This window comes from Salvelinus sp. IW2-2015, linkage group LG4q.1:29 (assembly GCF_002910315.2).
Source record: "Salvelinus sp. IW2-2015 linkage group LG4q.1:29, ASM291031v2, whole genome shotgun sequence".
NCBI classification, from domain to species: Eukaryota; Metazoa; Chordata; class Actinopteri; order Salmoniformes; family Salmonidae; genus Salvelinus; species Salvelinus sp. IW2-2015.
This window is the reverse complement of record NC_036842.1, coordinates 79501412-79524979: the sequence shown is the minus strand read 5'-3', so window position 1 is coordinate 79524979 and position 23568 is coordinate 79501412. Positions and strand designations below refer to the sequence as shown.

The following is a 23568-nucleotide window of genomic DNA, read 5'->3' as shown; positions in this document are numbered from 1 at the left end:
GCGAGTATATTGCTATTTTTCGGAATTTCCTTAGTATTGCGTTTGAGGATTTGGACATGTGTGTGCCGTGTAGCTATCGTTAGCTGCTAGTTCCGAAGTTGAAGAGGTCGTTTTACAACAAAGCAAACGATTCTTTTGACAAAGGACACATTGCCACAGATACTGATGGAAGCTCGTCCAAAAAGTAAAGAGCTATTTATGATTTTATTCCGTATTTATGTGGAAAAATGTAAACGCAGTTGTCGGCCATTTTTTTGAGGCACTAGTCTGGCTGTAACTCACAATGTATGTCTAGTAACGTAAATTTTTAAAATCTAAATCAGCGGTTGCATTAATAACCAATGCATCTTTCATTAGTTGTCCAACCTGTATTTTTTTAGTCAATCTAATCGATAAATAATCGTAAACTTATGTGCCTTTCAAAGATGGCGCCGGCCAGAATGCATGCCATGTTTTGACAGATTACATTGCATAACCACGATTTGTGATGCTAAATATGCACATTTTCGAACAAACTCTATATGCATTGTTTGTAATATGATGTTACAGGACTGTCATCTGAAGAATTCTGAGGAAGGTTAGTGAAAATTTTTTATATTTTTGGTGCGATAACGTTATCGCCCCTTTTGCCTAGATTCATGCTGGGGTGATGTTAGCTCACGTGGTATGCTATATATACGATATATTGGTTTTCGCTGTAAAACACTAAGAAAATCTGAAATATTGTCTGGATTCACAAGATCTGTGTCTTTCAATTGCTGTATGCTGTTTATTTTCAGAAATGTTTTAGGAATGAGTATTTTGGTAATTGACGTCGGTCTCTGTAATTATTCCGGCTGCTTCCAACGCTATTCAGATTGCAGCTGCTATGTAGAACTGTGATTTATACCTGAAATATGCACATTTTTCTAAAAAAACATATGCTATACCATAATATGTTATCAGACTGTCATCTTATGAAGTTTGTTTCTTGGTTAGTGGCTATATACAGTGGGTAGAACAAGTATTGACACACTGCCGATTTTGCAGGTTTTCCTACTTACAAAGCATGTAGAGGTCTGTCATTTTTATCATAGGTACACTTCAACTGTGAGAGACGGAATCTAAATAAAAATCCAGAAAATCACATTGTATGATTTTAAGTAATTAATTTGCATTTATTGCATGACATAAAGTATTTGATCACCTACCAACCAGTAAGAATTCCGGCTCTCACAGACCTGTTAGTTTTTCTTAAGAAGCCCTCCTGTTCTCCACTCATTACCTCTATTAACTGCACCTGTTTGAACTTGTTACCTGTATAAAAGACACCTGTCCACACATCAATCAAACAGACTCCACCTCTCCACAATGACAAGACCAGAGAGCTGTGTAAGGACATCAGGGATAAAAATTGTAGACCTGCACAAGGCTGGGATGGGCTACAGGACAATAGGCAAGCAGCTTGGTGAGAAGGCAACAACTGTTGGCGCAATTATTAGAAAATGGAAGAAGATTCAAGATGAACGGTCAAATCACCCTCCGTCTGGGGCTCCATGCAAGATCTCACCTCGTGGGGCATCAATGATCATGAGGAAGGTGAGGGATCAGCCCAGAACTACACGGCAGGACCTGGTCAATGACCTGAAGAGAGCTGGGACCACAGTCTCAAAGAAAACCATTAGTAACACTACGCGTCATGGATTAAAATCCTGCAGCGCACGCAAGGTCCCCCCTGCTCAAGCCAGCGCATGTCCAGCCCGTCTGAAAGTTTTCCAATGACCATCTGGATGATCCAGGAGGAATGGAGAAGGTCATGGTGGTCTGATGATACAAAATAGAGCTTTTTGGTCTAAACTCACTCGCCGTGTTGGAGGAAGAGAAGGATGAGTACAACCCCCAAGAACACCATCCAACCGTGAAGCATGGAGGTGGAAACATCATTCTTGGGGATGCTTTTCTGCAAAGGGACAGGACGACTGCACCGTATTGAGGGGAGGATGGATGGGGCCATGTATCGCGAGATCTTGGCCAACAACCTTTTCCCTCAGTAAGAGCATTGAAGATGGGTCGTGGCTGGGTCTTCCAGCATGACAACGACCCGAAACACATAGCCAGGGCAACTAAGGAGTGGCTCCGTAAGAAGCATCTCAAGGTCCTGGAGTGTCCTAGCCAGTCTCCAGACCTGAACCCAATAGAAAGTCTTTGGAGGGGAGCTGAAAGTCCGTATTGCCCAGCGACAGCCCCGAAACCTGAAGGATCTGGAAGGTCTGTATGGAGGAGTGGGCCAAAATCCCTGCTGCAGTGTTGCAAAACTGGTCAAGACCTACAGGAAACGTATGATCTCTGTAATTGCAAACAAAGGTTTCTGTACCAAATATTAAGTTCTGCTCTCTGATGTATCAAATACTTATGTCATGCAATAAAATGCAAATTAATTACTTAAAAATCATACAATGTGATTTTCTGGATTTTGTTTTAGATTCCGTCTCTCACAGTTGAAGTGTACCTATGATAAAAATGACAGACCTCTACATGCTTTGTAAGTAGGAAAACCTGCAAAATCGGCAGTGTGTCAAATACTTGTTCTCCCCACTGTATATCTTTATTTAGTCGAATTAGTGATAGCTACTGATGCAGGAAAAAAATGGTGGAGAAAAAAAGTGGTGTCTTTTGCTAACGTGGTTAGCTAATAGATTTACATATTGTGTCTTCCCTGAAAACATTTTAAAAAATCAGAAATGATGGCTGGATTCACAAGATCTGTATCTTTCATCTGGTGTCTTGGACTTGTGATTTAATGATATTTAGATGCTAGTATTTACTTGTGACGCTATGCTAGGCTTGCTAGTCAGCTTTTTACTGTGGGGGGTGCTCCCGGACCGGGATGAGTACCAAGTAAAAGTTAACTAACCTCCAAACGAGCTTCATGCCATATAACACTCCTTCTGTGGCCTCCAACTGCTCTTAAATGCTAGTAAAACCAAATGCGTGCTTTTCAACCGTTCGCTGCCCGCATCGCCGCCGCCCGTCCACCATCACAACTCTGGAGGTTCTGACTAGAATATGTGGACAACTACAAATACCTAGGTGTCTGGCTAGACTGTAAACTCTCCTTCCAGACTCATATTAAACATCTCTAATCCAAAATCAAACCTAGAATCAACTTTCTATTTCGCAACAAAGCCTCCTTCACTCACGCAGCCAAACTTACCCTAGTAAAACTGACTATTCTACCGATCCTCGACTTCGGCGATGTCATCTACAAAATAGCCTCCAATACTCTACTCAGCAAACTGGATGCAGTCTATCACAGTGCCATCCGTTTTGTTACCAAAGCCCCTTATACCACGCACCACTGCGACCTGTATGCTCTAGTCGGCTGGCCCTTGCTACATATTCGGCGCCAGACCCACTAGCTCCAGGTCATCTATAAGTCTATGCTAGGTAAAGCTCCGCCTTATCTCAGCTCACTGGTCACGATAACAACACCCTCCCGTAGCACGCGCTCCAGCAGGTATATCTCACTGATCATCCCCAAAGCCAACACCTCCTTTGGCCGCCTTTCCTTCCAGTTCTCTGCTGCCAGTAACTGGAACGAATTGCAAAAATCGCTGAAGTTGGAGACTTATGTTTCCCTCACTAACTTTAAACATCAGCTATCTGAGCAGCTAACCGATCGCTGCAGCTGTACATAGTCCATCTGTAAATAGCCCACCCAATCTACCTACCTCATTCCCATATTGTTTTAATTTACTTTTCTGCTCTTTTGCACACCACTATCACTACTTGCACATCATCATCTGCTCATCTATCACTCCAGTGTTAATCTGCTAAATTGTAATTACTTCGCTACTATGGCCTGTTTATTGCCTTACCTCCTCACACCATTTGCACACACTGTATATAGACTTTATTTTTTTKTATTGTGTTATTGACTGTACGCTTGTTTATTCCATGTGTAACTCTGTGTTGTTGTTTGTGTCACACTGCTTTGCTTTATCTTGGCCCGGTCGCAGTTGTAAATGAGAACTTGTTCTCAACTAGCTTACCTGGTTAAATAAAGGTGAAATAAAATAAAATCACAAAAAYATATTAGCTAGTAAGTATTAGCTTCCATAGCCCTCCCCAGGTGATGAGTGCCCTATATAATAGCATGCACTATATATCAGCACCGAGTGCACACTGCACCTGTGGGAGAGTTGGATTGGAGAGTGTGTGTCAACAACATTTCTGGGGCATAGCTGAAGCAATGTTTTAAGCTGATCTGACTTCTCGCAACAGGGGAGAGAGCCCGCCACAAGCTTACGTAAACTTAGGAAACTAAAGACTTCCTTGTTAGATAATTTGTTAGAGAAGTTACTTTACATGTAGTCAAGTTTTAGAATAGAGCATTACAAGAGACAATACAGAAAGAGGAAAAGAAAATAGGCTAAGAGGGAGAAAGAGAGAAAGCGACAGACAGAGTGAGACATGGCTGTGCTTAAGCAGCGGCCTTCAGCAGGCTGAATTCCTCAATTTAATCTAAAACATTGCTCCTGCTGTGGAGCAGAGCAGTTCGCCGAGGAGAGGAAGGAGAACAGAAGAAAGGCCAGGTCCTGAGGCCTTAGGGCCAGCTGGCAGGAACCATATGGAAACTCTCCTCTGGAACTCTGGAAGAGCTCCACCCCGAAGGTCAGTCAGCAAAGACAGGCAGTACACCCGCACTTGTCAACGCAACAGGTGAAACTCTGTACCCTCGCCCTGGCACATGGCCAATGCTGCATCCCTGAACTACATAACTCTTTGATGATAGCTGCTGGAAGCGGACAAAACATCCCGGACCACAGAGCTGTAACATTCCATCTCTCTCTCAGAACTCTCTGGGAAGTTTGGAAAACAGGAACTATAGGGCATGTGACAAAAGACAGGACAGGAAATGAAAAACATCCTGGTGACTGCCAAACGCAAGGCCATTTTTCATAAAAGGAATAATCAAATTTAGCTAAAAGCATAAGTGACGCATGGGGGAAACATGTACAGAACATGGCATTGGCAGGGAAGTTACCAGGAAGAAACAAACAGTTATGGCAATAGAATACTTATGGCAGAGTTGCTGGACAGCATCACACCCACACACACACTCTCAAGACTGCAGTTACCGTAAATCTTTCCTGCCTTATGCTTCAGTGGCGTGGCGCTCTTTCATTTATTCTCTGTTCCTGCCTGTGTGTGCGCAAGTGTGTGTTTTTTTAGCCTAGTATGTATGAGAGAGCGAGGGCTACCAGAAAGTGAGTGTTTGTGTGAAGTGTATGTGTGTGCATGCACATGTGGGTCTACTATGTGTGCGTGTACACTTGAGTATGTGATTGGCCGGTCTCTACAGTAATGAGCTTGGTCATGGGACATCAGCTGTGACCGTGGGTTAGATAACTGGGCCTTTTAATATCCCCATCCGCTAGTGGAGGGGCTCTTATTGAGAGAGGGGTGCACTACAGTGTGTGTCCGTACGGCCGTCTACTTTTGACCAGAGTCATATGGGCCACTAGTCAACAGTAGTGCACTATATAGGGATTGGGAATAGGGTGCAATTTGGGATGTAGGCTAAAAGAGACAGCTGATGAGTCACCACACAGCCTTCTTTCATCACACGCTTTGTTCGCATAATGGCTGTAATGAACAACGGACAGGAACTTACAATTACAGTCCACCGAAAAGTCCGAATGAATGGAGGAGAGGCTTTGGGACCGAAAAGGGTCCTTATTCCAAATGTGTAACTAGTGTAGATGGAAACACTACGGGAGCCATTGAATGAACAGTAGCTGTTGTAATAAATCAATGGCCTAATAGTGGGGTTGTGTGCAGGCTATTGAGACATACTGCTGGACCAAGTGACAGGCCATTGAGTTAGGCGTGTGTGTGCAAGCGTTTTAGAGCTGTTCCTGACAACAACAAAAAATAACTTGGGTCGACCGAGTCTTGTCCTGTTCTTTCGACCAATCGATTGGTCAAAATGTTTCCATACAAAATGTTTCCATATATAGACAGATAAACCGTATTTGTTTGAATAACGTCAACTACATATGCACTGAGCTTGTCTGATGCTTTAAGCACACTTTGATTAGATAACAAAGACACACAAATGACTCAAGATGGTCACACTGTGTGACTGGCGAAAGTGGTCTCGCTCTCCTCCCTACTGCAGTGAAAAGGCACCACAGCACAACAAGTGTTTTTTTGGGCTGTCCATGAGGAAGCTGCAACATCATTACAGCCATTTAGTTTCTTGTTCGCTTCTGACTGAAAAGTTCTGTTACCGAAATCCCTAATTTGTTTTTGGAAAAATATTCCCTATTCCCTCAACCCTTGCTCTCTTTACGTGAAACATCTCATGCATGTGACAAATAGGGCCTGACCTATAGCCTATCATAATCACATCAATAAATTGGTTATAACAAACTATGAACACCATGACAGCGAAATGGATGCGGAGGACARGAAAAAGAAACTCGAAATGGGTGAATGTTTACTGGTTGCTCAGGAGGGAAAGGAGAAGAAGTCAGATCTGTGGAAGACATTTTACTTAGTTGTGGAAACTACTGGAGATCCAGAAAAAAATAGGGTATAGGAACAAGCATTGAGTGAGTATTGTGTGTGCCAAACAGTTGCTGTTAGATGTYTTATATATGGGGATCTTCTGGAACAGTGTAAACAACACGYAATAACTGTACCAGAGAGTCTTTTCTAACAAAACAAAGATATATAAAGCCTTTATTACAGCAGACTAAAAASAGTMGCAAGCATWCTTGAATTGCGGTTTATTTATTGTTTAGGCTAATTATTCAAAGCTCCCTTTGTTATTTAATTGAAAACAAAAATGCTTGATTGCATTTCAAAGCATTAACGTCCTGTATGCTGTGTGATTGATTGACTGATACAGTAGCCTATTGAAATATAGGCCTAAGTAAGTTACYGTATTAAGACTAAACAGGATGCGCTCTCAGGCCTACAGCTCGATGGTGGTTATACAAGGCTACTATACAAAGCCTACTAATGAAAACGACATTACTTATTACTCTATTGATTATCATAATAATACAATTCAAAACAGCTGAATCTGTGAAATTGCTTTACCCGACATTTTGACCTTGCATGAGGCTTGGTGCTCACGGAATCAGTATGCTATTAAACAAACACTCAAACAGGCAACAGAAGCAAGATCTGTCTTATTTCTGTCGATATACAGTGCGTTCAGAAAATATTCAGACCACATTTTGTAACGTTACAGCCTTATTCTAAAATGTATTAAATCGTCCCCCCCCCCCCTCAAATCTACACACAATACCCCATTATGAAAAAGCAAAACAGGTTTTTAGAATTTTTTGATAATTTATAAACAAATGTAAACTGAAATATCACATTTACATAAGTATTGAGACCCTTTGCTCAGTACTTTGTTGAAGCACCTTTAGCAGTGATTACAGCATCGATTCTTCTTGGGTATGAAACTACAAGCTTGGCACACCTGTATTTGGGGAGTTTCTCCCATTCTTCTCTGCAGATCCTCTCAAGCTCTGTCAGGTAGGATGGGGAGCGTTGCTGCACAGCTATTTTCAGGTCTATCCAGAGATGTTCCATCGGGTTCAAGTCCGGGCTCTGGCTGGGCCACTCCAGCACATTCAGAGACTTGTCCCGAAACCACTCCTGCGTTGTCATGGCTGTGTGCTTAGGGTAGTTGTCCTGTTGGAAGGTGAACCTTCACCCCAGTCTGAGGTCCTGAGCACTCTGGAGCAGGTTTTCATCAAGGGTCTCTCTGTACTTTGCTCCGTTCAGCTTTGCCTTGATCCTGATTAGTCTACCAGTTCCTGCTGCTGAAAAACKTCCCCACAGCATGATGCTGCCACCACCATGCTTCACCGTAGGSATGGTGCAGGGTTTCCTCCAGACGTGACARTTGGCAAAGAGTTCAATCTTGGTTTCATCAGACCAGAGAATCTTGTTTCTCATGGACTGAGAGTCAATAGGTGKCTTTTGGCAAACTCCAAGCGGGCTGTCATGTGCCTTTTACTGAGGAGTGGCTTCCGTCTGGCCACTCAACCATAAAGGCTTGATTGGTGGAGTGCTGCAGAGATGTTTGTCCTTCTGGAAGGTTCTCCCATCTCCACAGAGGAACTCTGGAGCTCTGTCAGAGTGACCATTGGGTTCTTGGTCACCTCCCTGACCAAGGCCTTTGTCCCACAATTTCTCAGTTTGGCTGGGTGGCCAGCTCTAGGAAGAGTCTTGTTSGTTCCAAACTTCTTCCAGTTAAGAGTGATGTAGGCCACTGTGTTCTTGGGGACCTTCAATGCTGCAGCTGTTTATGTGWTTTTGTTCCCTTCCCCKGATCTGTGCCTTGACACAATCCTGTTTCTGAGCTCTACGGACAATTCCTTCGACATCAGGGCTTGGTTTTTGCTCTGGCATGCACTGTATAGACAGGTGTGTGCCTTTCCAAATCATTTTGGATCCAATCAATTTAATGTACCACAGGTGGACTTCAATCAAGTTGTAGAAACATCAAGGATGACCAATGGAAACAGGATGCACCTGAGCTAAATTACAATTTCTTGAATACTTATGTAAATAAGGTATGTTTTTTATTTTTAATGCATTAGCTAAAATAAAAATAAAAACTGTTTTCGCTTTGGCATTATGGGGTATTGTGTGTAGATTGATGAGGGAAAATGAATTTAATACATTTCTGAATAACGTAACAAAATGTCAAGTGGTCTGAATACTTTCCCAACACACACACAACATTACCAAAAGTATGTGGACATCTGCTTGTCGAACATCTCATTCCAAAATCATGGACATTAATAAACACACACACAAGTTTGGGGTCACTTAGAAATGTTTTTGAAAGATAAGCACACCTTTTGGCCATTAAAATAACATAAAATTGATCAAAAATACAGTGTTGACATTGTTATTGTTGTAAATGACTATTGTAGCTGGAAACAGCTGATTTTGTATGGAATATCTACAGAGGCCAATTATCAGCAACCATCACTCCTGTGTTCCAGTGGAACGTTGTGTTAGCTAATCCAAGTTTCTAATTTAAAAGGCTAATTGATCATTAGAAAACCCTTTTGCAATTATGTTAGCAGCTCAAATAAATAAATGACTGGCCATCATTACTTTAAGACATGACGGTCAGTCAATCCGGCGGAAAACTTCAAGAACTTTGAAAGTTTCTTCAAAAGCTTCAATGCCATACAACTCTCCTTCCGTGGCCTCCAACTGCTCTTAAATGCAAGTAAAACTAAATGCATGCTCGTCAACCGATCACTGCTCGCACCTGCTCGCCCGTCCAGCATCACTACTCTGGACGGTTCTGACTTAGAATATGTGGACAACACAATACCTAGCTGTCTGGTTATACTGTAAACTCACGAGGCATCTCCAATCAAAAATTAAATCTAGAATCGGCTTCCTATTTCGCAACAAAGCATCCTTCACTCATGCTGCCAAACATACCCTAGTAAAACTGACTATCCTACCGATCCTTGACTTCGGCAATGTAATTTAGAAAATAGCCTCCAACACTCTACCCAGCAAATTGGATGCAGTCTATCACAGTGCCATCCGTTTTGTCACCAAAGCCCCATATACTACCCACCACTGCGACCTGCTCTCGTTGGCTGGCCCTCGCTTCATATTCGTCGCCAAACCCACTGGCTCCAGGTTATCTATAAGTCTTTGCTAGGTAAAGCTCTGCCTTATCTCAGCTCACTGGTCACCTTAGCAGCACCCACCCGTAGCACGCGCTCCAGCAGGTATATTTCACTGGTCACCCCCAAAGCCAATTCCTCCTTTGGCTGCCTTTCCTTCCAGTTCTCTGCTGCCAATGACTGGAACGAATTGCAAAAATCACTGAAGCTGGAGACTCATATCTCCCTCACTAACTTCAAGCATCAGCTGTCAGAGCAGCTCATACATACATAGCCCATCTATAAATAGCCCAACTACCTCATCCCCATACTGTTATTTWTTTTATTTTTTTTGCTCCTTTGCATCCCAGTATCTCTACTTGCACATTCATCTTCTGCACATCCATCACTCCAGTGTTTAATTGCTAAATTGRAATTATTTCGTCACTATGGCCTATTTATTGCCTTACCTCCCTTATCTTACCTCATTTGCACACACTGTATATAGACGTTTTKTATTGTGTTATTGACTGTATGTTTGTTTATTCCATGTGTAACTCTGTGTTGTTGTTTGTGTCGCACTGCTTTGCTTTATCTTGGCCAGGTCGCAGTTGTAAATGAGAACTTGTTCTCAACTAGCTTACCTGGTTAAATAAATGTTAAATTTAAAAAAATGAAAATAAAGTCGCAAAAACCATCAAGCACTATGATAAAACTGGCTCTTATGAGGACTGCCACATGAAAGGAAGACCCAGAGTTACCTCTGCTGAAGAGGATAAATTCATTAGAGTTACCAAATAAATGCTTCAGAGTTCAAGTAACAGACATCAACATCAACTGTTCCGAGGAGACTGCGTGAATCAGGCCTTCATGGTCGAATTGCTGCAAAGAAACCCCTACTAATGTACACCAATAAGAAGAGACTTGCTTGGGCCAAGAAACACGAGCAATAGACATTAGACGGTGGAAATCTGTGCTCAGCATTTGTGGGAACTCCTTCAAGWCTGTAAAKGCATTCCTCAGGAAAAGCATTCCTCATGAAGCTGGTTGAGAGAATGCCAAGAGTGTGCAAAGCTGTCTAGGCAAAGTGTGGCTACTTTGAAGAATCMAAAATATATTTTGATTTGTTTAACACTTTTTTTGGTTACTACATGATTCCATATGTGTTATTTCGTCGTTGAGGTCTTCACTATTATTCTACAATGTAGAAAATAGTTAAAATAAAGAAGAACCCTTGAATGAGTAGGTGTCCAAACTAGAGGTCGGCCGATTAATCGGAATGGCCGATTAATTAGGGCCGATTTCAAGTTTTCATAACAATCGGAAATCGGTATTTTTGGACACCGATTTTTGCCGATTTTTTTTTTTTTTTTACCCCTTTATTTAATCTTTATTTAACTCGGCAAGTCAGTTAAGAACACATTCTTATTTTCAATGACGGCCTAGGAACGTTCTGAACGACAGATTTTTACCTTGTCAGCTCAGGGGATTCAATCTTGCAACCTTACAGTTAACTAGTCCAACGCTCTAACCACCTGATTACATTGCACTCCACGAGGAGCCTGCCTGTTACGCAAATGCAGCAAGCCAGGTAAGTTGCTAGCTAGCATTAAACTTATCTTATAAAAACAATCAATAAATCAATCATAATCATAGTTAAACTAGTAATATCATCAACCATGTGTAGTTATCTAGCGTGTCTTGCGTTGCATATAATCGATGCGGTGCGTATCGTTGCTCCAATGTGTACTAACCATAAACATCAATGCCTTTCTTAAAATCAATACACAGAAGTATATATTTTTAAACCTGCATATTTAGCTAAAAGAATCCAGGTTAACAGGCAATATTAACCAGGTGAAATTGTGTCACTTCTCTTGCGTTCATTGCACGCAGAGTCAGTGTATATGCAACAGTTTGGGCTGCCTAATTTGCCAGAATTTTACATAACATTGAAGGTTGTGCAATGTAACAGGAATATTTAGACTTAAGGATGCCACCCGTTAGATAAAATACGGAACGGTTCCGTATTTCACTGAAAGAATAAACACTTGTTTTTCGAGATGATAGTTTCCGGATTCGACCATATTAATGACCTAAGGCTCGTACTTCTGTGTGTTATTATGTTTATAATTAAGTCTATGATTTGATAGAGCAGCCTGACTGAGGATGGTAGGCACCAGCACGCTCGTAAGCATTCATTCAAACAGCACTTTCGTGCATTTTGCCAGCAGCTCTGCTGTTTATGACTTCAAGCCTATCAACTCACCGATGTGAAATGGCTAGCTAGTTAGCGGGGTGCGCGCTAATAGCGTTTCAAACATCACTCGCTTGAGACTTGGAGTGGTTGTTCCACTTGCTCTGCAAGGGCGCGGCTTTTGTGGAGCGATGGGTAACGCTGCTTCGAGGATGCTGTTGTCGTTGTGTTTCCTGGTTCGAGCCCAGGTAGGAGCGAGGAGAGGGACGGAAGCTATACTGTTACACTGGCAATACTAAAGTCCTATAAGAACATCCAATAGTCAAAGGTTAATGAAATGCAAATGGTAATAGAGAGAAATAGTCATATAATTCCTATAATAACTACAACCTAAAACTTCTTACCTGGGAATATTGAAGACTCATGTTAAAAGGAACCACCAGCTTTCATATGTTCTCATGTTCTGAGCAAGGAACTTAAACGTTAGCTTTCTTAGATGGCACATATTACACTTTAACTTTCTTCTCCAACACTTTGTTTTGCATTATTTAAACCAAATTGAACATGTTTCATTATTATTTGAGGCTAAATTGATTTTATTGATGTATTATATTAAGTTAAAATAAGTGTTTCATTCAGTATTGTTGTAATTGTCATTACAAATCGTCCGATTAATCGGTATCGGCTTTTTTGTCCTCCAATAAATCGTATCCGGCGTTGAAAAAATCATAATCGGTCGACCTCTAGTCCAAACTTTTGACTGGTACTGTATATCATAAAATATATTAACTACATTTGCCACCAGTCCATAGCTATCTAAGCATCCATAGTTAACCCAGCAGTGCTGCAGTTCTTGATACAAACCGATGRGCCTGGCACCTACTACCATACCCAGTTCAAAGGCACTTAAATCTTTTGTCTTGCCCATGCACGCTCTGAATGGCACACATTCACAATCCATGTCTCAATTGTCTCAAGGCTCAAAAATCTTTAACTGGTCTCCTCCCCTTCATCTACATTGATTGAAATGGATTTAAAAGTGACATCAATAAGGGATCATAGCTTTTACCTGGATTTACCTGGTCAGTCTAGGTCATGCACTGAGTGTACAATGTTTTGTATAATCAGTGCACGGCTGCTGCAGAGAGACGAGAGAGCATGAGAAAATTAGTTTTGATCAGTCAGGGATATTAAAAGTGCTGAAAACATGTTAGCTCACTATTTAAAAGGAAGATGGAGAACAAACTATAGGATGAAAAATACTGGTGTTTTTGCGCAGGTACAGCCGACTAGCGCTAGCTAACGCTATCAAGCAAAAATAACATCCCTACCGCCTACCGCTGCTGCAGAGCTGTACCCTAGCAAGATTGTTCTAGGCCAACTGAGGTGCTGTAGCAATAATCCCATAGGTAGCACAAATTGTGTACTTCCTTACAGTCACTTTATCTCACTCCTGAAAGCGACCCGATAGAGTAGAAAAACATGGCTGACGAGACATTCCTTGTCCTGGACACTGAAATGTACCATAGCCCCTCTGTTTTCCTCCATTTGGAGAAAGAGAGTCAGAGGCCAGACATCAGGGCTAGTACAAAGCGTCCTACGTTACCTGACAAAGACTTGACTTTTCCAACTTCTCTGGTGATTTTTATTATTTGACCAACATAAACTGAATGAACATAACTTGGCTCCCTGTCAAATGTGGAAAAACTTCACAATAAATCTGTGACAATGCTCATCTCAGTTAGCAGCAGTTAGCAGCCCAACTGCACGCAGCTTGTCAGTATTCACTGCTCTCCAGTGCGGAAATGCCAGCTAATTAGCCAATGATTTAAAGAGCGGATTTTAAAGCTAATCCATTTTATTACACACACAGCCAGCCCAAGCTAGGCTGAGGCACTGCACTAACGTTAGGCCATGAAGCTCAGAGTCAGACGTAAGTGCACTTTTTCAACCTCACACAAGTCGTTCCAAAGAAAACATCCTAGAGAATGTGGAAAATACATAAGCTGTTCTGTATTAACCTTGTTTATACAAACACAAAAAATAAATAGGCCACGTCTTAAAACCCGGCAGCAGGGCATTCACTGTTAGTCAAACGTCTGGCATTTACAGAGCACCGAAATATGCTGCTTGACAAATGTTTACCCGACGAATGAACAGACTGGACTCTATATCACACGATGAAATCCACAGCTAGCGATCCATGCCATCAGATTCTCCTCAGTCTCCCAGTCATGCACACACAGCTGGTAGAGCCATTGTGGTTTTCAGGCGCAGTAGACTCAGTAGAGGCCTATTTGAGGACACTGAGGAGGGCAAACAGACGTTTTATTTTTTGGTCCCCGCCGCAAGTTCAAACAATATGCTAATGTTTCCTTTTCCAAAAGCAGTATCCTCCAGCGTAATGAGACCACAAGTACAGCATTGCTCGACTGTGTCAACATTCCAATACGGCTCATCCATGGCATCAGGCCAGAGTCAAACGGTGCTTTACCACACAGACAGGGGGTAAGGAAAGAAGCCATGGGAAAGAGATGGAGGGATGGAGGGATAGTTCTTCTCTTACAGTGTGATCATACTTCAATTGATTTGGGGAGAGATTAACACATTTTCATCTTTTGTCATGTCAGGTCTTGTCTCATTTGTGGTTAAACTACATCCGACCGAGACCAACTCACTATAGACATAGTTAGGTTATTCTCCACAATAATGATTATAGAATTAGGGTTCCTCTCACCATTCCATGTATTCTGTATTATGGATCTGGTCACCGTTGACCGCGTGAGCAGTCATCAATCTGATATCCATTTAAAAAAAAAAAAACTATAACCATTCTGGGAGGTATCGGTTCGTTCATTGGAGTTTCTCCACTTCCATAATTCACATTGCGCTGGAAATACCATCTGCACATTGACAGAGAGGGTGACAGTTTGTGAATTGTGATGTAAGATGGGGGAAAGTATTTGAAATATAGGGCTACCCGTGCTAACCATCGGAAGTACCGATGAACAAAAGGGACATTATGCAGAATGGGCTAAAGGGGGAAATAGAGGATATGGATATTTATTGCTGGAGCTCCTGGTGTAACAGCCTGCCTTCATAGGATATTGCCTTTCAATAATTCATGTTCATTTATTCATATCGGGAACACATACATTTGAAAATGTATGAAAAAAATGGGAAATAARACCCGCCCGTCTAAATCGATTTCAGTCGTCTAATGGAGGAGAGGAAATTAGTAGAATGACATGACAATTAAATGTCTTATGCAGTTTGATAATGTGAAATAAATAGGACAAGGAATCATTGAGTGCTGCTGGTGGGTGGGTGGGTGTGTGGGACCAGATTGATTATAATAAAAACCATTCATTGATTTGCCGGGTCAACATTGTAATCAAAGTTGAATGTATTTTKCAGATTGATAGTCATGAACATATAATCAAATATGACATTGATTCTGGTTGCCTAATGCAAAAGGTATTCATGAACACTGAACCTGAGAGAGGCATATTTCAGACAGAGACAGTTCCATCCAGTGACTTAACTTGTACAGAAGAAAGACATAAACCGACAAAGTCTCAGACCTAGACCCAGGCAGACAGACCCAAAGTCAGGGATAAAGATCGACACAGACCCAGGAAAAGAGGAAAATAGGAAAAGAGAAAAACACATACAAGACCTATATACACTTGTACCCACTTGTACTGCTGGTGGTCCTTGGTGCTCCGAGTCTTAGCCATGAACCTCTCTGCCAGTTTCTCCAGGTTCCTGGAGTACTCCATCTCAATCTCTGACTTCTTCCTGAAGAAGTCCTGCAGGTCCTGGAGGAGCTGCACCCTCATCTCTGTCTGCTGGTCCAGGCATTTCTGCTGATCCACCAGCTGGGCACGGATCTCTGAGGACACAGACAGACAAAATCAAGTCAGATGGATGTCGAGAACCACACACACAAAAGTCAGAGGTTTGTAGATCTCTAAGAACCACACAGAGCAGACAGGTGAGAAATATGTCAATCTTAGTAGTCAACACCAGCCAATATTAGAATGGAATACAATGCCTTCAGAAAGTATCCATAACGCTTGACTTATTCCACATTTTGTTGTGTTACAGCCTAAGTATATTTTTTCCCCCCTCACCCATCTACACACAATACCCCATAATGACAAAGTGACATGTTTTTTAAAAAATGTATTAAAAATAAAATACAGAAATATCTCATTTTACGTAAGTATTTACACCCTCGAGTCAGTACTTTGTAGAGGCACCTTTGGCAGCGATTATAGCTGTGAATCTTTCTGGCTAAATCTCTAAGAGCTTTCCACACATGGATTGTTCAACATTAGCCCAAAATTATTTTCAAAATTATTCAAGCTCCGTCAAATTGGTTGTTGGTTATTGCTAGACAATTTTCAAGTCTTGCCATAGATTTTCAAGTAGATTTAAGTCAAAATTGTAACTTGGCCACTCAGGAACATTCATCGTCTTCTTGGTAAGCAACTCAAGTGTAGATTTGGTCTTGTGTTTCAGGTTATTGTTCTGCTGAAAAGCTGAAAATCTCCCAGTGTCTAGTGAAAAGCAGACTGAACCAGATTTCTCTCTAGGATTTTGCCTGTGCTTAGCTCCATTCCTGTTTTATCCTGAAAAACTCCCCAGTCCTTAACAATTACAAGCATTCCTATAACATGATACAGCCACAACTATGCTTGAAAATATGGATAGTGATACTCAATAATGTGTTGTATTGGATTTGCCCCAAACATAACACTTTGTAATCAGGACAAAAAGTTAATTGCTTTGCCCCATTWTTTGCAGAATTACTTTGCAAACAGGATGTATGTTTTGGAATATATTTTTATTCTGTACAGGCGTCGTTCTTTTCACGCTGTCAATTAAGTTAMTATTGTGGAGTAACTACAATGTTGTTGATCCATCCTCTGCAATTACTCTGTAATTGTTATAAAGTCACCATTGGCCTCATGGTGAAATCCCTGAGCGGTTTCCTTCCTCTCAGGCAACTGAGTTAGGAAGGACGCCTGTATCTTTGTACTGACTGTGTGTAATTAACAACTTCAATTATGCTCAAAGGGATATTCAATGTCTGCTTTTTGTATTTTCCCATTTCCAAATGCCTGAAGGTACCACGTTCATTTGTACAAACAATAGTACGCAAATATAAACACCATGGGACCACGCAGCTGCCATAACGCTCAGTAAGGAGACGCGTTCTGTCTCCTAGAGATGAACATACTGTGGTGCGAAAAGTGCAAATCAATTCCCGAACAACAGCAAAGGATCTTGTGAAGATGCTGGAGGAAACAGGTACAAAAGTATCTATATCCACAGTAAAACAAGTCCTATATCGACATAACCTGAAAGGCCGCTCAGCAAGGAAGAAGCCACTACTCCAAAACCACCATTAAAAAAGCCAGACTACGGTTTGCAACTGCACATGAGGACAAAGATCGTACTTTTTGGGGAAATTTCCTCTGGTTTGATGAAACTGTTTGGCCATAATGACCATCGTTATGTTTGGAGGAAAAAGGAAGAGGCTTGCAAGCCAAAGAACARCATCCCAACCGTGAAGCATGGGGGTGGCAGCATCATGTTGTGGGGGTGCTTTGCTGCAGGGGCGACTGGTGCACTTCACAAAATAGATAGCATCATGAGGATGGAAAATTATGTGGATCTATTGAAGCAACATCTCAAGTCATCAGTCAAGAAGTTAAAGCTTGGTCGCAAATGGGTCTTCCAAGTGGACAATGACCCCAAGCATACTTCCAAAGTTGTGGCAAAATGGCTTAAGGACAACAAAGTCAAGGTATTGGAGTGGCCATCGCAAAGCCCTGACCTCAATCCCATAGAACATTTGTGGGCAGAACTGAAAAAGCGTGTGTCAGCAAGGAGGCCTACAAACCTGACTCAGTTACACCAGCTCTGTCAGGAGGAAGGAGCCAAAATGAATAAAGAGAAAACAATGCATTAAAAATCCATGAATGTATAATTATTGTGCAATTCATATCTACAGGCTACATTGATGTTTTTCTTTCGTAAGCCTAAGCTTTAGGGCCCAACTGTAAGCATGRCAAATATGCMCCAATTGCCAAATGCTTTTGGGAACTTGGCCAGAAAAAGTTAATGTCGATCCGCTGAGGCATAAGGACAATGTTGGAGTTAAATTCAAGAAGAGAAAAGCTGCGAAATGGAGAGTTGAAAATAAAGAAAAGGTAGGGCCAGAACAGTAATGTTTGGGAAAGATTTGGTGAGGTGGTAAAAGAGGACGATAGCAGTGCCCATGTTATAGAATGATGTTTGTGAGGCGCTATACAAATTGGACAGTAACAAGACAGGGACTTCAAATATGGCACATCAAGGGAACTGTAGTCTACTGTTCAAATGGGTTGAATGGAATAGTAACAGAAATCTGGAAACTGACTGTAGGTCTATAACCTCTCACATAGCCGAATATAATATTATCTCCTGCAGAATGAAGCAGTTCTTGCAGTAAAAAGATACACCAAATGTACATTTTCACTCGGGAACAGTAGTAGATAATGAATGCGTGGTTTGGGACTGTCTCTAAAGGTTCCATCTTTATCAGCATAATAAAAGCGGATAGAATTTCAACCGCATTTGCGTCAAGCCGAACTGAAATCTTATGATCAGAAATGTTGGGTCATTTTCACAGCTTTTCATTCCCGTAAAACAGGTCAAACTGATGTAATTTGCATTTTCTCCCAGGTCCCTAAGTCTTTGCTGTGCAAGAAAAGCAGAGATGAAAGACAAAACAAATTAAAGATGTCAGCTAGATTGAAGCATTCATCTGATCAATGTATGACAGATTTTCTTGTGAGCAAGGTTTATTTAGTCTTCTAGGGCAACAAGTAATGACAGAAGAGAAGCTGCATGCACGCAGTTATAGATAAGTTGAATAACAAATAGCCTACCAAAATGTTGGAAATCATAAGCAGAAACATAGGCCAATCTAAATTAGGCTTACAGCGCATTTTCTATATTTCTGGGTTAGGGTCAGGTGCGGGCCTCATTTTCACATATAGTTGGGCAGTTGTGGATGGGTTATTAGCAATTGCGGGTGGGTGCAGGTGAACAAACAGCTGACCACACTACTGCATGACACATTCACCAGCAAGGAAACGCCAGGGTCTTCACTAGTGATACCTGTGACTGGAGGCTTCGCTTAACCAGGCTGTATATGGAACTAAATTACCCTCATGAGATATCTCACCTGTCACTGGAAATGTGTCTAATTTAATTTACATCACTCACTAATGTAGGCTACATCCACTACACGAACATGGGGTGGATGTGGGAGACAAGTCAATGTGTTGGAGAGGATTCCCTGTAAAAAGGTGAAACAACCATACATTATTTTATTTTTTAAATCACTGTCACAAGTTAGATTTACATCCAATTGGCGATGTATAGGCAAGATGCAATAGATAGTCTGTTGCGGATAAAAGGCTGTGCMTGATGACTTAGGGCACATTCAAAAAAATTGCGGTTAAATTCCCATGTACCGAATAAAAAATACAAGTGAAATGGGTTTCCATCACATTTAACTCCTCGGATGGTTTTGTCACAACAACAAAAAATGGCGTTATATATTGATTGTGCCCACTCTGGTCTTGGAACATGCGCTCTAGCCAATAGCTGGCAGGTACGGTGRGGGTATAGCCTACAAAATGAGATCATTATGGACAAAAGAGTGAGATAAAACAAAAAAATTAAAAAGCCTCCAAACATCGATTATCATGCCACCAGAATAATACCCTTGATATTTATTTTAAAGGAGCCTCAAGCTCATCACCGTGCACTTTCTCCACCCTGTGAAMTTCATCATAACTTATTTTATCTGTAGCCCAATAAACAGCATGCTTTCCGGAATCTTAGTGGGAGGCTCAAACATCATGGTTAGTATATCGATATTTGCACATAAAAGGCGTTTCCACCACCYTTTCTCAAATAATTAATTTTACCGACAAAAATATCCTACCTAGTCTGGCATATTTTGTGTTGTCGACATTTGGAAAGTTTACCAACACATTTGCTGTTTCCATCCGGCCTGTCGTGATGTTTTTTAAACGACATGTACTTCAATCAAATAAAAAGGTTGGATGGAAATCTGGTTAATGTCTTCAGAGATTCTGGTTTTAGTAGTCATCCAACATAAAACTGATACAATGACATACAGTAAATAGTKTAATACCACAAAACACACCTCAATGGCCAGTTATGGCAAAAGTTGAGAACTATACCTAATTTCACCTCAACTTTGTGCTTAATGACCACTCAGCCATCAATGACCGTAAAGTACAGGCTACGAAAACAGACTGCGATTAAATTTGCTCAAGAGGATAAAATGGGCATTTTCCAAACTGTCCGTAGGATCCCCCAAAGAGTAGACTCCTACATTTGGCATCCATCAATAACTGGCCAATACCAGCGATTGAGTCGAATCATTGATTAACTGCTGACTCAATTAAACTGGGCTCTGAGAGCTGCTCGTTGTGTGTTCCAAAATGCAATTGTGGAATTAGCCAAGAGCTTGGCTTCATTCATCAGCCTAAATGCCTTCCCAATCTTGATAAATTAATGATTTAAGTGGGGTCTATTAGAAATACTTGATTAGGTATTTTCATTCCCAAGGTTTTCTCTTTCATCCGGACACATTCAAATGGGGGCAGGCGGGACAGGAAAGGAGGGAGATAAACTGGGGCGGGGGTTGAGGGCTTTTGCTTAGTCTGATTTGTTAAGGGAAGAAACAGCAGAGATAAGCATTCAGTGTCTGAGTGGCCAGAGAGAAACCAACCATAAGCCGGAAGAACCCTATGGCTACAGGGCAGCAAAGACACCCTTCACCCCTGTATGGGTAACCAAGCCATAGCCACCTTATTCTACACCTCAACTTTAAATTTAACTTTTTAGATTGTAGGTCCAGTGCAGGTAAGGTAGGCCTATAAGGAAGCTGGGATTTGTGCCATCATGGTGGGCTTCCAAGGGCTGGTGGTCAATGTTTGGAAGTCACAAGATCAACCAGGTTCTTCAGCAACATTGAGAGAGCTGAAGGAGAAAGGATATTTCTAGAGGCTACCATAGCTTTGGGGTTTTTAAATGAATGAGAAACCCAGAATTTCAAGTGTGTATAATTCCTAACTTTAAACAGTGGATGAGGATTTGGAATTAAAGCAAGGCAAGCATGACATTAATGCAAAAGAGCTGAGTGGATCATTTAACACAATTATATTCATGACTGAACATGGCATCTCCTTAAATCATGCATAGTGCATGTCAAACATTGACTAGTGGCACTATGCCATGTTGAAGCATTATGAATGACATTGCATATAAATCACCTGTCAACATTTAATGAATTATCGCTCATGATAATGTAGGCACATGTAAAACAGGGGACTGACTACACGGTATAAAACTAGGACTCCCTTTTATTTTTTTTTGTCACTAAGCATAGGCTCTTATCCAGAGCGATTTACAGTAGTGAGTGCATATATTTTATGTAATTTTTCGTAATGGCCACTCGTGAAAATGAAACCCACAACACTCGCGTTGCATGCGCGAAGCTCTTCTAGAGGGATTCTAGAAGTTCATGGTTGGTTCATGGAACAAGGAATATTACGTTTCAGCCTGGTTTGGGCATGTCCTACCAACTGAGCCACACGCGACGCTCTGACAACGATATAATTATTTCTCTTGAATGACTCGGAGGCTGAAAAGGATATACATTTGACAGAGAAGCTTAATCCCCTAGCAGGACTGTGGCCGTCATGAAATTTTGTCAGCTGGTTATTGTCATGCAAAAAATACTGCCGGTTTCACAGTAACTGACYGTTAACATTAACACATTTAGCATCGCCAGCCCTCCACGCATACAAGCCGCTGGCTGATGCGCAACTTTGGAACGTCTAAAATCGATTGAATATACACAATCACAATAAATCCATGATATATTTTAGATAGGTCTAAAGAAACATTATGATATGAAGAAAATGTTCTTTAGAAGAACAGAATAGGAGTTGGCCTAATATATGTTATCCGGTTATTCGCCATGGCATTAGCTGTAGGCTTCTTCATTTAGCAGACAATATATGCGTATAAAGTCCCGTGCCATTATATGATTGAACTTCGCTTAATAAAATAGAAAGGACATTTTTCCCATTCCGGAGCGAGAGTTCGCATAGGAAGCGGCGATGTTGATCTAAAAGTGATCATTTGAAACAGGTCCTATAAACTAGACTTACAGTTATTTGGCAACTTTAGTTGTGAATTAATTAAAACCTTAGAATGCCTTAGAAATCTAAAGATATGAGCTGCGTGATGCGACTATAGCTATTGATGATTTGAGAACGTTGCAAAAAAGCTTGCGCTTCGTTCCGCTGCACACGCTGTTCTCTCATCAAGTGAACATATTTTCACCCACCAGACTATTCTCAATTTAATCTAGTCTTTAGTAATATGTAAAATTAGTTCCGATTTAGAATCTCCCATTATCAAATGAGCGGGAACAGGGACAAGAGAAAAATACGTAATCCATATGCACTCGAACAGCGAATGAAGGCCACTTTGCCCCCTTTCGTTTTTCACTCATGTCGGGCAGGTTATTTCGCAGTGGGACAAGTGATATTCCGCCCAAACTCCATATACCATGGGTTCTCCAACTCTGTTCCTGCAGCTACCAAGTGCTTAATTTGGGAAACCAAGTAAAATCAGTTCGGGAACATCGATAGTAACATCACAACAAAACATATTTCATTAAAACTGTTGACAGCCCGTCTGCGAGCTGGAGAAAGGAATGAAAGAGCGAGGGAAGGAGATGAAGCGCATGGTGGTGAGATATTCTGTAGCTAAAATAATTTCAGCCTATTAGTTTATGAAAATATAAAAAATGCCATATTACTAGCCTATTCAAAATCTAATACATATTCACTTTAATTGTAGTATAACTCTGAACTTGCTTAATTTATGGTAGACCGCTTACATACCAAAGATACTGTATCTTAAAATAGTTTTTTTATTTTTAAATGTATTGTATAACAGCAAAATCAGATTTTTTTAAATTCATTTTTTGTGGGTGGGGGGGGGCTTGGGCTCATATATAGGCTTATGCTTGTGAATTAATAATCCCTTTAGAAAGCACTGTCCATTTCATTGTGTTATAGGCTTTGAAACATCCACAACGACCATGTTTTCCACTCAGTTTCAACCCGTTGTTGAACTTATTTCTTCCAATTCCTCACAGTGAGGTGAGTTTTTTAAAAGCACATACTGTTTTAATGATAAGTGTTTGTGATTTAAGATAGCATTTGTATTGATGTCAGAGTGGTTAGAGGGACAATAGAGCCTTGAGCACCAGGCCATTAGTAACCTGGTGATCTTTAGCTAGTTGGATACTATTAATTCATGTCCAGAGTGCATAAGAGGTGATTACTGGGGTCATGACTCATGACTGCTGTGTGGTGGTAATATGGTCACCGCAACAGCCCTATCCCCTAGTCAGTGAGGAGCCATTCCACAGTAACTAGTATTTTTCACTTAAAATGTATGCCAAACAAAACCATTGATTTCAAAGTTTAACAAACCCTACAACTCCATGCACAAGGACTACTTTAACAATTTACACTGAATATTTTACAACACATTTACTGGAAGAACTGTGCAGATGCCAAGTTTGGTAGCAGCATTTCAGTA

At 41.1% G+C, this 23568-nt stretch overlaps 1 protein-coding gene across 5 annotated transcripts in view; it reads right to left on the bottom strand.

Moving 5' to 3' along the window:
- The window catches only part of LOC111962591 (SLIT-ROBO Rho GTPase-activating protein 1), a 179368-nt gene that overhangs the window by 106653 nt on the left and 49147 nt on the right, over positions 1-23568 (bottom strand). For all 5 annotated transcript variants that reach the window (XM_023985765.3, XM_023985766.3, XM_023985767.3 and 2 more), the window contains exon 2: positions 15547-15742. In XM_023985765.3, coding sequence (XP_023841533.1) covers positions 15547-15742 — 196 coding nt within the window. The remainder of the gene's footprint in view (positions 1-15546; positions 15743-23568) is intronic.